Source organism: Medicago sativa, chromosome 4, assembly GCF_051527215.1.
Source record: "Medicago sativa cultivar Bolivia chromosome 4, Bolivia_mono, whole genome shotgun sequence".
Taxonomy (NCBI): Eukaryota; Viridiplantae; Streptophyta; class Magnoliopsida; order Fabales; family Fabaceae; genus Medicago; species Medicago sativa.
The window spans coordinates 13,283,403-13,298,564 of record NC_140752.1 but is presented as its reverse complement, the minus strand read 5'-3'; the positions used below and the strand labels follow the sequence as shown (position 1 = coordinate 13,298,564).

The following is a 15,162-nucleotide window of genomic DNA, read 5'->3' as shown; positions in this document are numbered from 1 at the left end:
TTATCACAATTTGAAAGAAGAATCACAAAACTGCACAACTATATTGAACAATATTTTACTAGAACAAGTTATCCAGAATTCAAACATTTCCTAATTAAACAACTTAGTCCTTTGCTTTACATTAAAATGACGAAAATGTGCAAAACCCAAAGAGTATAAGAGCACAAATTATTGGAGCTATAACATTAAACTTAAGAGTTCAACAATCAGTATTTCCACCTCAAAATTTTGTACCTCTTCCCTTCATGTTGTTCAAACACAAAATCAAGTTGAGGGATGATCCTGTAAAGCATTCCATCTACATGTTTAGAATACCAAAATCTCCATTTCTTCCGGGAAATAAAGGGGAGAATGAAAATTCCAAAACCAAAAATAAATCCTAACTCCACACTTAAGAAATCCCAATCAATTAAACTGTCATTAGGAGAATGAGATGATTCAGATGCTGGCGGTGACAGCCCCTTCCTTCCATCGTCGCTACAATTGTTGGTCATGGGAGGACCACACAACCCTTCATTTCCTTCAAAGGAATCTGCATCAAAGGTTTGGATTTGAGTGCCTAATGGAATTCGCCCCACTAGGTGATTGAACGAGAGATTCAGATACCCCATGAAAGATAAACTTGAAAGCTCTTGAGGAATCTCTCCATTGAAGAAATTGTTTGAAAAGTCCATAGACTCGAGATTCTTCAAATTCCCCACAGATGATGGTATATGACCTGTAAAAGCATTATGTGATAAGTTCAGAGCATTTAATGCCTTGAATTCCATCAGCTCATCAGGTATTGGCCCCTCCAAATAGTTGCTTGACATATCCACATAAGTGAAGGCCATTTGGATTTTGACATACTTCATTTGTTGACCTTTGTTGACAATAATAATTGAATCCTGATAACGAGTAAGATCTATCTCAACCAAATTATTATCAACTAATTCTTGTTTAAGGTTAGAAGGAGGCATGCTTGCAAGTAGTTTAAGCAATGTCATTGCGAGAAATTTGTTAAAACCTGATAATAAAGCCTTCAAAGTCAAAGGACGATAGTTATCATAGATTTCCAAAAACAAATGGCCAAATTCTGGCCCAAGCATGCCTTCATCACGCTTCATTGCCTTCCAACTATTTAACAATGTTCCTGGTATCATGCCACTAAAGTTATTTGATGCTAGATCGACAATATGAAGCATCTCCCAATCACCTGTGCTATGTGGGCACCCAATAGAACCGTGGAGCTTATTAGACCTCAAAACCATGATCCTAATGGTGGGAATGTTTCTCAAGAAACATGGAAATCTGTCAACCAAAGCATTGTTCCCAAGGTTTAGGACTTGTATTTTCTTGCAATTGACCAAAGATTTTGGTATACTACCATCCAAGAGATTGTCATTTAGATCCAAATATCTTAGTGCGCATGAATTTGGCGATATTGTATCAGGGATACGCCCTCGAAGCTTGTTTCCAACAAGATTCAACATCCTGAGACTACTACTCAATGTTGCAAAACACTTGGGAATTGTCCCGTTAAAGTTGTTGTAGGAAAGATCTAGCAATAGAAGACCTGAAGCATTGCAAAAGGATTTATGAATTTCTCCCTTAAAACTATTGTTTGAAAGAAACATTACACGTATGAAAGGGAGATAATTTCCAATGTCTGGTGGTAAGATTGAGCTCAACATGTTGCTGGAGTAGTCCAAATAACTTGCATACTTCGGGATGAATGAAATTGGGCCTTGGAGTTTATTAGAACTAAGATCAACCTGAAAAAGGTTAGAACTCAAGTTCCAAATACTTTCTTCAAAGTTAGTTAGAGAATTCTTTGAAAGATTCAAGGTAAGGAGAGATTCAAGTTGCCAAATCCAATTAGGTATTGGTCCTTCAATCTCGTTGCTAGATAGGTCAAGAGATAGTAAACTTGACTGATTTCTCAAGAAACTTGGGATTCTCCTTAGGTTGCAGGAAGCCAACTTAAGACCTTTTATCTCTGGAAAGGGTGACAAGTCATGATCATCTCTAAAGTTGACATCCATTGACAAATTGTTATGTGAGAGGCCTAGTATAGTTAAATTACTTAGCCTTCGAATGATGTCCAACTGTATTGTGCCGTTAAACTTGTTGGAAGAAAGTTGAATGACACGGAGTGTTCTAAGATTAAAGATAGACACCGGAATATGTCCTTCTAAGTTATTGTTGTACAAATCGAGCATCTCAAGTACATGGGAAGATACGTTGTCAAACTCACCTAAGATGCCACTTAGTTTATTATAGGGAAGCTTTAATTCTCGCAAATATGGGAGCTTAAGTAGAGACGATGGTATATTCCCATTTAGAGAATTAAACCCTAAATCAATGTTGACAAGATTTTGAAGGCCCTCGAAATGAATGGATGATAAATCTCCGTTCAAATGATTGTCAAATAAGGATAGATATGCGAGGTTCTTAGACATATTGAAAGAAGGAAGTGGATCTGTGAGGTTATTTGAAGATAAGTCTAGAAAAACAAGTTTGGTGAGTTCTGACATTGAACGGGGAAGTGTTCCATTGAATTGGCAGTAAGAGAGATCAATGGTTGATAACTGCTTCAGATTGGACATAGTATTTGGAAGTGGGCCAGAAAATTTTGTATTGGCAAGATTCAAGTAGTTTAAACATGCAAGTTGTGGGAATTCTGGCAAAGCACCATTAAGTTTTTGATTGTCTGATAAGTCAAGGACCTTTAATGTTTGTATTTGAAAGATATCTTTTGGGAAAAAACCATTCAAGCCACAACTACTGAGATGAAGGATGGTCAAGTTGGATAAATTTGCAAAGGAATTTGGAACTGTGCTAGACAATTTGTTGTGGCTCAATTTTAGAACAGAGAGGGACTGAAGCTTACCTACTGAAGAATCAATAGGTGCAGAGAGATTGCATGATGACATGCTCAAAACACGAAGCCCCTCTAATGAAGACAAAGCGCGGCCCCATTCCTCTCCGCTGGATGATATTATTACACCATCTAGATATAATTCTGTGATATGGGTGAGGTTTTGCACAAGCATTGTAATATTTGGCTTCCTAAGTTTTAGGCTGTGATTTGAAGTAATTGAAGAAGAAATATCAAGAATAACTAACCTTGTTAGGTGAGAAATTACTTCTGGAACCTGCCCCTCAAAGCCAGCATCAGACAAGTTTAAATACCTCAAGTTCTGCAGTTTATGCACCTCATGAGGAATCACTGAATTAAACTTATTCAAAGCCAAATTCAGGCTCTGCAACACCAATAAGTATTCAACATAACTATAACTAGAATATTTCAGCATAACTATAACTATAGTTTACATAAGTATTCAACACCAATAAGTTGGTCACGGACTTACACCATTACAATGTGGGAAAAAGAGTGTTATAACACCAAAGCCACTAAAAAAATTCATCAAGACACATTATTTGCCTCAATTGAAAGAAACTTGATCACTTATACTCAGCAAACTATACAGAGGCAACTTCTGCCACAGAGAAGCATGAGTTGCACAGTTATAAGGCACCTCTCACAAAATACAACAGTCTAAATGAATTCGGCAAGCTGAAAAACAGTGATATGGATAGTCTGCTAGCTACGTCTCTCTTGATTGATACATCAACTCCCCACTGAAGATACAATACAGCAACCAAAATCCTGAAACAGTATGCATATATCAACACTGCAAAAACTACAACACACTACTCAGACAGAACAACTCCAACTCGAAGACAGGCTAAATCAAAGGCAAAATGACCAAACTATCATGACTTGACTTCCCCTTTTTTGGATAAGAAAACATGTCAAAAACAATAAGATTAAAGAAAACATGTAGAGCATCTCATCAAATATAGCTTAAGTTGACCACATTATGCCAGGTTTTGGTTGTGATATGTCAGGGTAAAAACAACATACTCTATTATCATATATCTTTTCTCTATCGAGACATGAAAAACTCAGGGCATGTGAAAAAGTAAAATACATCAAAACAACTTCCAAAATTCCTACAGGAACCAAAAAACATGATAAGTAATAAGCCTCCAAATTATTCATCAATGTATATCTAAAGACTAAAGAAAGCAAAATATAATCAAGCATCATTCTCATAGTTAGGGTACGTAAAACAGTAATTGTAGCCATTAGGGTTTTGGAAAAATTAGGGCTTCAAAATTGGTTTGGGACAACTTTTCAAAATTGGCTTGGGACAACTTTTATATATAGATAGATTAAACAAATTGGAATTAAGCATTAGGGTTAAAACAGTAAATTTAAGCATTAGGGTTTAGGTTAAAATTAGGGCTAAAATAAGCTTTCGGGTTAACTTTTATAGATAAATAGATTAACGATTTAGTTAGGGTAAAACAGTAATTGTAGCCATTAGGGTTTTGGAAAAATTAGGGCTTCAAAATTGGCTTGGGACAACTTTTCAAAATTGGCTTGGGACAACTTTTATATATAGATAGATTAAACAAATTGGAATTAAGAATTAAGGTTAAAACAGTAAATTTAAGCATTAGGGTTTAGGTTAAAATTAGGGCTAAAATAAGCTTTCGGGTTAACTTTTATAGATAAATAGATTAACGATTTAGTTAGGGTAAAACAGTAATTGTAGCCATTAGGGTTTTGGAAAAATTAGGGCTTCAAAATTGGCTTGGGACAACTTTTATATATAGATAGATAGATTAGGGTTAAAACAGTAAATTTAAGCATTAGGGTTTAGGTTAAAATTAGGGCTAAAATAAGGTTTCGGGTTAACTTTTATAGATAAAAATAGATTAACGATTTAGTTAGGGTAAAACAGTAATTGTAGCCATTAGGGTTTTGGAAAAATTAGGGCTTCAAAAATGGCTTGGGACAACTTTTATATATAGATAGATAAGCTTTCGGGTTAACTTTTATAGATAAATAGATTAACGATTTAGTTAGGGTAAAACAGTAATTGTAGCCATTAGGGTTTTGGAAAAATTAGGGCTTCAAAATTGGCTTGGGACAACTTTTATATATAGATAGATTAGGGTTAAAACAGTAAATTTAAGCATTAGGGTTTAGGTTAAAATTAGGGCTAAAATAAGGTTTCGGGTTAACTTTTATAGATAAAAATAGATTAACGATTTAGTTAGGGTAAAACAGTAATTGTAGCCATTAGGGTTTTGGAAAAATTAGGGCTTCAAAATTGGCTTGAGACAACTTTTATATATAGATAGATAAGCTTTCGGGTTAACTTTTATAGATAAATAGATTAACGATTTAGTTAGGGTAAAACAGTAATTGTAGCCATTAGGGTTTTGGAAAAATTAGGGCTTCAAAATTGGCTTGGGACAACTTTTATATATAGATAGATTAGGGTTAAAACAGTAAATTTAAGCATTAGGGTTTAGGTTAAAATTAGGGCTAAAATAAGGTTTCGGGTTAACTTTTATAGATAAAAATAGATTAGCGATTTAGTTAGGGTAAAACAGTAATTGTAGCCATTAGGGTTTTGGAAAAATTAGGGCTTCAAAATTGGCTTGGGACAACTTTTATATATAGATAGATTAGGGTTAAAACAGTAAATTTAAGCATTAGGGTTTAGGTTAAAATTAGGGCTAAAATAAGCTTCCGGGTTAACTTTTATAGATAAATAGATTAACGATTTAGTTAGGGTAAAACAGTAATTGTAGCCATTAGGGTTTTGGAAAAATTAGGGCTTCAAAATTGGCTTGGGACAACTTTTATATATAGATTAAGCTTTCGGGTTAACTTTTATAGATAAATAGATTAACGATTTAGTTAGGGTAAAACAGTAATTGTAGCCATTAGGGTTTTGGAAAAATTAGGGCTTCAAAATTGGCTTGGGACAACTTTTATATATAGATAGATTAGGGTTAAAACAGTAAATTTAAGCATTAGGGTTTAGGTTAAAATTAGGGCTAAAATAAGGTTTCGGGTTAACTTTTATAGATAAAAATAGATTAACGATTTAGTTAGGGTAAAACAGTAATTGTAGCCATTAGGGTTTTGGAAAAATTAGGGCTTCAAAATTGGCTTGAGACAACTTTTATATATAGATAGATAAGCTTTCGGGTTAACTTTTATAGATAAATAGATTAACGATTTAGTTAGGGCAAAACAGTAATTGTAGCCATTAGGGTTTTGGAAAAATTAGGGCTTCAAAATTGGCTTGAGACAACTTTTATATATAGATAGATAAGCTTTCGGGTTAACTTTTATAGATAAATAGATTAACGATTTAGTTAGGGTAAAACAGTAATTGTAGCCATTAGGGTTTTGGAAAAATTAGGGCTTCAAAATTGGCTTGGGACAACTTTTATATATAGATAGATTAGGGTTAAAACAGTAAATTTAAGCATTAGGGTTTAGGTTAAAATTAGGGCTAAAATAAGGTTTCGGGTTAACTTTTATAGATAAAAATAGATTAACGATTTAGTTAGGGTAAAACAGTAATTGTAGCCATTAGGGTTTTGGAAAAATTAGGGCTTCAAAATTGGCTTGAGACAACTTTTATATATAGATAGATAAGCTTTCGGGTTAACTTTTATAGATAAATAGATTAACGATTTAGTTAGGGCAAAACAGTAATTGTAGCCATTAGGGTTTTGGAAAAATTAGGGCTTCAAAATTGGCTTGAGACAACTTTTATATATAGATAGATAAGCTTTCGGGTTAACTTTTATAGATAAATAGATTAACGATTTAGTTAGGGTAAAACAGTAATTGTAGCCATTAGGGTTTTGGAAAAATTAGGGCTTCAAAATTGGCTTGGGACAACTTTTATATATAGATAGATTAGGGTTAAAACAGTAAATTTAAGCATTAGGGTTTAGGTTAAAATTAGGGCTAAAATAAGGTTTCGGGTTAACTTTTATAGATAAAAATAGATTAACGATTTAGTTAGGGTAAAACAGTAATTGTAGCCATTAGGGTTTTGGAAAAATTAGGGCTTCAAAATTGGCTTGGGACAACTTTTATATATAGATAGATTAGGGTTAAAACAGTAAATTTAAGCATTAGGGTTTAGGTTAAAATTAGGGCTAAAATAAGCTTTCGGGTTAACTTTTATAGATAAATAGATTAACGATTTAGTTAGGGTAAAACAGTAATTGTAGCCATTAGGGTTTTGGAAAAATTAGGGCTTCAAAATTGGCTTGGGACAACTTTTATATATAGATTAAGCTTTCGGGTTAACTTTTATAGATAAATAGATTAACGATTTAGTTAGGGTAAAACAGTAATTGTAGCCATTAGGGTTTTGGAAAAATTAGGGCTTCAAAATTGGCTTGGGACAACTTTTATATATAGATAGATTAGGGTTAAAACAGTAAATTTAAGCATTAGGGTTTAGGTTAAAATTAGGGCTAAAATAAGGTTTCGGGTTAACTTTTATAGATAAAAATAGATTAACGATTTAGTTAGGGTAAAACAGTAATTGTAGCCATTAGGGTTTTGGAAAAATTAGGGCTTCAAAATTGGCTTGAGACAACTTTTATATATAGATAGATAAGCTTTCGGGTTAACTTTTATAGATAAATAGATTAACGATTTAGTTAGGGCAAAACAGTAATTGTAGCCATTAGGGTTTTGGAAAAATTAGGGCTTCAAAATTGGCTTGAGACAACTTTTATATATAGATAGATAAGCTTTCGGGTTAACTTTTATAGATAAATAGATTAACGATTTAGTTAGGGTAAAACAGTAATTGTAGCCATTAGGGTTTTGGAAAAATTAGGGCTTCAAAATTGGCTTGGGACAACTTTTATATATAGATAGATTAGGGTTAAAACAGTAAATTTAAGCATTAGGGTTTAGGTTAAAATTAGGGCTAAAATAAGGTTTCGGGTTAACTTTTATAGATAAAAATAGATTAACGATTTAGTTAGGGTAAAACAGTAATTGTAGCCATTAGGGTTTTGGAAAAATTAGGGCTTCAAAATTGGCTTGGGACAACTTTTATATATAGATAGATTAGGGTTAAAACAGTAAATTTAAGCATTAGGGTTTAGGTTAAAATTAGGGCTAAAATAAGCTTTCGGGTTAACTTTTATAGATAAATAGATTAACGATTTAGTTAGGGTAAAACAGTAATTGTAGCCATTAGGGTTTTGGAAAAATTAGGGCTTCAAAATTGGCTTGGGACAACTTTTATATATAGATTAAGCTTTCGGGTTAACTTTTATAGATAAATAGATTAACGATTTAGTTAGGGTAAAACAGTAATTGTAGCCATTAGGGTTTTGGAAAAATTAGGGCTTCAAAATTGGCTTGGGACAACTTTTATATATAGATAGATTAGGGTTAAAACAGTAAATTTAAGCATTAGGGTTTAGGTTAAAATTAGGGCTAAAATAAGGTTTCGGGTTAACTTTTATAGATAAAAATAGATTAACGATTTAGTTAGGGTAAAACAGTAATTGTAGCCATTAGGGTTTTGGAAAAATTAGGGCTTCAAAATTGGCTTGAGACAACTTTTATATATAGATAGATAAGCTTTCGGGTTAACTTTTATAGATAAATAGATTAACGATTTAGTTAGGGCAAAACAGTAATTGTAGCCATTAGGGTTTTGGAAAAATTAGGGCTTCAAAATTGGCTTGAGACAACTTTTATATATAGATAGATAAGCTTTCGGGTTAACTTTTATAGATAAATAGATTAACGATTTAGTTAGGGTAAAACAGTAATTGTAGCCATTAGGGTTTTGGAAAAATTAGGGCTTCAAAATTGGCTTGGGACAACTTTTATATATAGATAGATTAGGGTTAAAACAGTAAATTTAAGCATTAGGGTTTAGGTTAAAATTAGGGCTAAAATAAGGTTTCGGGTTAACTTTTATAGATAAAAATAGATTAACGATTTAGTTAGGGTAAAACAGTAATTGTAGCCATTAGGGTTTTGGAAAAATTAGGGCTTCAAAATTGGCTTGAGACAACTTTTATATATAGATAGATAAGCTTTCGGGTTAACTTTTATAGATAAATAGATTAACGATTTAGTTAGGGTAAAACAGTAATTGTAGCCATTAGGGTTTTGGAAAAATTAGGGCTTCAAAATTGGCTTGAGACAACTTTTATATATAGATTAAGCTTTCGGGTTAACTTTTATAGATAAATAGATTAACGATTTAGTTAGGGTAAAACAGTAATTGTAGCCATTAGGGTTTTGGAAAAATTAGGGCTTCAAAATTGGCTTGGGACAACTTTTATATATAGATAGATTAGGGTTAAAACAGTAAATTTAAGCATTAGGGTTTAGGTTAAAATTAGGGCTAAAATAAGGTTTCGGGTTAACTTTTATAGATAAAAATAGATTAACGATTTAGTTAGGGTAAAACAGTAATTGTAGCCATTAGGGTTTTGGAAAAATTAGGGCTTCAAAATTGGCTTGAGACAACTTTTATATATAGATAGATTATTAACAATTTTTCTTGTAACAACTTTTTATTACTACTTGTAATTGTAACAACCCTATTACTAATCCATTATTCCATCGTCTACATTGTGTCGTTATCGATTACATTGTTATTGTTTCCTTACTTTATTATCCTTATTTAATTAAGTTTAAGGGTAAAACAGTAAAATAATTTTAAAATCCCTCCCCTCCCCTTGTGAACCAAACACACTTTTAATTAAAATATCTCCCCTCCCCTCCCCTCCCCTCCGTTAAAATTCCTCCCCTCCCCTCCCCTCCTAATTCTCGAACCAAACGGACCCTTAAGGTATTTATTTAAAAAATGCAATTTTTGCTCTTCTCTCAATCACCTTGCCTCTCTCCGTCCACTACATCTCAATGGTTTTCTTCACCGTCCTCTCATCGCTATCCACCGCCACTGTCACCTTCGTCGACCTGTCAGATGCCCTCCATTCAATCACAACACTGTGACTTTTCCCTATTCCTATCATCACCGTAGTTTGAGATAAACTTAAATTCTAAAAGTGAAAAGGAATTCTTTGATGTAAGGTGAAGAAGAAATATCCTATACTTAAAAGATTTTAAGCTTTTTGAATCCAATCATAGTAGTCAAGATGAAAGTGATGACGAGAAGAGCCAATCAAAAGAAAAGCAGAACAAGAAGGCAATGTATTTGAAGGATGTGATGGCGAATTATTTGATTGAGGAGGTACCAAATTTTGGTGATAAAAAGGAAAAAACAAATGAACATAAGAATGGTGATGAGCAAGAGGAGTTGAAAAGGGAATTTCGGGAAGCAGAAGAAACGGGGGGTATGGTATGGGAGATGATGAAGGGGGGAAGCAGTAGCAAGAAGGCAATGAACATGAAAGTTGTTTCTCGCCGCCGCCGTCACAAACAAATCCACTGCCGCTGCTACTGCTATGCTTCAATGTATTATTGGTGAATATTTGATTGAGGAAATTTTTGTATACAACCTGAAAACAAGAAACAAAAAGGCTCAAAGATGTATCATCCACCAGTAACAAATAAATTGCAAGATTAATACTTTAATTAACAAACAACTTTCATGTTCACACTGCTTCATATATAAAAGGGAGAGAAAAAAATCAGGTCTTGGAAGAAATTAGGCACTCTTGTAGCTTCATCGTGCACTTGACAATTACATTGTAATTGATTGAGAGGTTGGTGACGGCCAGCAGTGGGGGTGAGAGTGGGCAGCGATCAGAGGTGATGGGAGAAGAAGAAGTTGTGAATGAGAAATCATCAATGTTCACCTTATGAATGAGAAAAATCATCAATGTTATGGTATCACTAATTAGGACACATCTCAGTCGATGAACTGATGAGATTAGTAGATAAAAAGTACTTACTACAATAGATTTTGCTGGTTTTGAGACTTGTGTAAATTGCATTAAGGGTAAGTAATCTAACAAGTTCAAAAAGGGTGCACAAAGCAGCTAAACCCTATTAAAAATTATACATACAGATATTTGTTGTCCAGACATGGCGCAAGTAGACCGAAATACTTTATCACTTTTATAGACTATTATTCACGATATATGTATCTCTATTTACTTCGTTCTAAGGATGAAGCTTTAGATGCCTTTAAAGTTTTCAAGATGGAAATAGAAAAACAATGTGAAAAACAAATCAAAATCATGATATATGATATAGGTTGAGATGACTATGTTAAGTACATAGAGAGTGGACAGCGGGTGGTCCATTTGCAAAGTTTCTTCAAGAGTATGTGATTGCTACCGTATACACTATGCATGGTTCTCTTGGCCAGAATGGTGTGGTGGGAAGAAGAAATCGAACACTAATGGACATGATAAGAGTATGAGGATAATGCTAATATTCCTAACTTTTGGTGGATTGAATCACGAAAGACGGTTGCATATATATTAAACCAGGTTCCATTCAACAATGTCACAAACACCTTTGGAGTTATTCAGAGTAGAAATCGAGTTTGCAGCATATATGCATTTAGGGCTGCCCGTCTAAAGTGATAATTCATAACCCCTTAGAAAATAAACTAGACGAAAGGATTATTAGCGGGCATTACCTTGAATATGGTGAAAAGTCCAAAGGCTATAAAATATATTGTCCATCACGGAGAGCTAGGATTGTGGAATCAAGAAATGCCAAATTTCTTGAGAATGAGTTTCATAGTGGGAGTGATTTAGTTCAAAGATATAACTTCTAAAAAATATTACTATAAGGTTGGACCCTCTTGATCAAGTAAGAGTCTGATTGTCGTTCACACCCCTCAAGTACAAAAAAGGTATTAGACAAACAACAACTGAAATTCCACAAGTTATTGAAAACGATCATTTAGAACAAGTTGTTGATCAAGAACATCAAGATAATGTTGAACAACTTGTTATTGATCCGGTTGAACAACAAGATTGATCAAGAAGATAATGAGATAAAGATCTATTATTGTCAGAAAGTTAACATTTCCTAGTGAATTGGTAGTGTACTTGCATGAATCATACTACAACATAAGAGCTGAAAATGATCCTAAAGCATTTTCATTAGCCAGGAATTTTAAGGACTCATATTTATGTCACAATGTCATGAAAGAAGAGATGATTTCAATGGAATCGAATAAAGTAATGGATATTGTCAAGTTCCTTAGTGGTGTAAAAGTCATTGGATGCAAACGGGTCTTTAACCAAACAAGACTCACAAGGAAACATTGAGAGATATAAGGCAAGAGTGATTTGAATTAAGTCGATGCCCACCATTAATTTTAATAGGAAATATTGTTCACCAAGTGTGGCTCCCATCCTGAAGGGTGATAGATTTGAATTAAGTCAATGCCTTTAAAGAACACATGAAGAACATCCCATATACTTCAGTTGTAGTACGAATGGGACTTGTTTCCACGATGTAAATTTCATTTTATAAAATTTTATTATTTTGATGCAACACTTCTTCATTTTATTTTTCTCATTATGTGCACATAGTTATTTAGGGGAAATTGCACTCACCTACCTTAAGGTTTCATTGAATATCTTATAAACCCCCTCAAGTTTAACATTCAACACTTCTTAATTTGTTTTTTGATAAAATTCATTTCATTTAGACATGAAATAAACATATTGTAATACATGGAAGATACTACTCGTTGTTAGAGGGAATATGGCCATGATTTATGTTTAGTTTCTTGTTATGATTGATTGATTATGGGTTACTTGGACCTAATGGGATAATCGCTTTTCCCTATTTTTCCTATTCCACAAAAGCTATTTTTTTGGTTTAGAAGTGAGTTTTTTCTCGATTGCTATTCTTTAGGAAAAAACTTAGACCTTTGAAAGACCTTGTGATGTGCAAGAGTCGATAAGTTGAGAACTTATTCACTCTGTTTTAGTCACTGAAGCTACTTTATCTCTTGGTAAAAATACACCATCGAGTTTGAGTGAGTAAAGGCCGGAGTATTGTGCTCCGTTAACATGCTTTCACTTGCTGGTTCAAATATGTTGTTTATGATGCATAACATGTTTAAGTGGATTGGAAATGTTGATTTTTGTGATTTTATCAGGAATCTATTATACCGATACAGTAGATAAGAAGTGAAAAAAAGTCTAGGTATATCCAATTTCTTCAAATAGATGTTCTTTATTATTCTATTTGTTGGGTTTGATGGTATCAATTCTGAGATTTTTTTTTTTTTTTTTTTTTTTGCTGTGTTGTGTTTTTCCAGAACCGATTTTCTGCAGTGTGGCAGTTCTTCATACCATGCAGCCGTAAGATTTTATTTTTTTATCTCTATTGAATTTCGTTCCTTTCATTTCAGTCCTTCCTTTCTGATTCAGAGAGTTTATTTTTGTTTTTTTTTTGTGAGTGTTGTAGGATTAAATCTTTGAATCTGTGATTCTTTCTATTTTTCTCTCATTAGGTGAATGCAGTCTAGTTATGGAAAACCCTAAACTATAAATCTACTAGGGAATAATTAAGATATGTTGATGACTGTGCATGCCTATTCTAAAGCATAACATATTCTTCAGCTCCTATTTGGGATGAGGTGACATATTAATCTGAAATTTTCACAAAGCTTGTTTGTAAAAGATCCAGCAAGAAATCAAGCTGGTAGCAATGTGGATATGGAAGCTATCCAATCAGGTGTTTGTTCCAAATATTGTAGAAGGCCCAGTATGGATTTCTTGGAAATGGGAGTGTTGTGATACTTCATTCATAATCACTACCTCTGGAAAAACCTGGTCTGGACATGATTGAAACAACAATGAAGTTCTTAATTGTTCTATCTACTATTAAATTTTGAAGACCTCTACCAGGCAAAGACCTGGATTTCAGATATTAGACTTGATTTCTTGTTTCTATTTGGCTTCTAACTTATCACACAAGTTATGTGCTTGTTTTTCTTCATATGTCTCTATGAGAATATATGTAATACATGTATATGCCACATCACAATGTCATGATGATGTGGCACACAGTAGGCTACAGCTGTCACTGCTGATGTGGCATACAGCTGTCTAGGCAGTTAGCAACTCTGTTAGTTTGTTAACAGTGTGTACTCACTATATAAACAACTCTCTATGTAACACTGATTCATTCAATGAAAAACACCAAAAAAGTTGAACAACGAAATATATTGCAGTATGAACTTTAACAGTCTCTAAAACAATAAGAGAAACATAGCAAGTCTTCTAGCCTTATGCACAATACCGATGACCTATTTCTAAAGTTGGTCCGTGTTAGGGCTGGCAATGAACCGAACCAACTCGAAAATAGTTCGAGACTCGATTCGACAATTGAATCGTTGGACGTGGTTCATGAACCAAATGAGCCGAACTTGAGTTGAAAATTAAGTTCAATAAATAAACGAGTTGAACTTGAGCTAAGTATGGTTCGACTCGTTTGGTTCATGAACCAACTCGATATATATATAATTGTTATTTTATATATAAAAATATGATATATAATTTATTACAAGTTTCTTCTAATAATTATGTACTATTTTTTATATAAGTTATAACTAATTTGATTAATAAAAGAGAGCGGAAAAACAAGCTAATTACCTTGAGCATGCTTTTAAACAAATATGCGGACTAAATAAGTCCCACATCGGACAGTTTTGAAAAAATTAGAGAGGAAGAGCTTATATAAAGAGAAGTGCATCACATTGAAAACATGTATCGGTAGCATACAAATTGAGCTACAGTAATAAATGTAAAGGGCTAAATGAGTCCAACATGCTCCATAGCTTTATTATTTCTTATAATTATAAGATAATTATATTTTTGCTCTTTTTTTAAGAAAAAAACTTTTCAAATATAAAATTTGAGCAAACGAGTCGAACCTAACGAGTCGAACCGAGTTGTTCGTGAACTTTAAATGAGCCGAACTCGAGTTAAAAAAATGGTTCGTATCGAACTCGAGTCGAGTTTCGAGCCGAACCAATTCTTATCGAGTCGAGCTCAGACAAGTTCGACTCGACTCGGCTCATTTCCAGCCCTAGTCCGTGTATTTGAACACTTTCTTTTCGAGTTTCTTAGTTGTAGAGGAATGTGCAACGATTATTCAATATACTTTAGGTAAATTCTTATCTACCCAACAATAAAAGGTGCGTAACTCTACTCATGCTGAGTTGCCACCAATCAAAACCATTCATTTATCTTTCACTATAGTCAAAGATAATTGAATGGTTTTGATTGGTGTCAACTCAATATGAGTAGAATTACCCACCTTTTGTTGATGGATAATGTAGTTGTCACCCTTTATTTTATGGT

At 33.4% G+C, this 15,162-nt stretch overlaps 1 protein-coding gene across 1 annotated transcript; it reads right to left on the bottom strand.

Moving 5' to 3' along the window:
* On the bottom strand, nt 1-3,296 carry LOC146926465 (receptor-like protein 49). Its single transcript, XM_085706912.1, has one exon. It carries the CDS (start codon nt 3,294-3,296, stop codon nt 207-209), a length of 3,090 nt encoding a protein of 1,029 aa, XP_085563038.1. The 3' UTR covers nt 1-206.
* Nucleotides 3,297-15,162: the final 11,866 nt, after the last annotated feature.

Excerpts from the sequence above, each read along its gene's own strand:
- LOC146926465 (XM_085706912.1), bottom strand. The coding sequence starts at position 3,296 with ATGCTGAAATATTCTAGTTATAGTTATGTTGAATACTTATTGGTGTTG.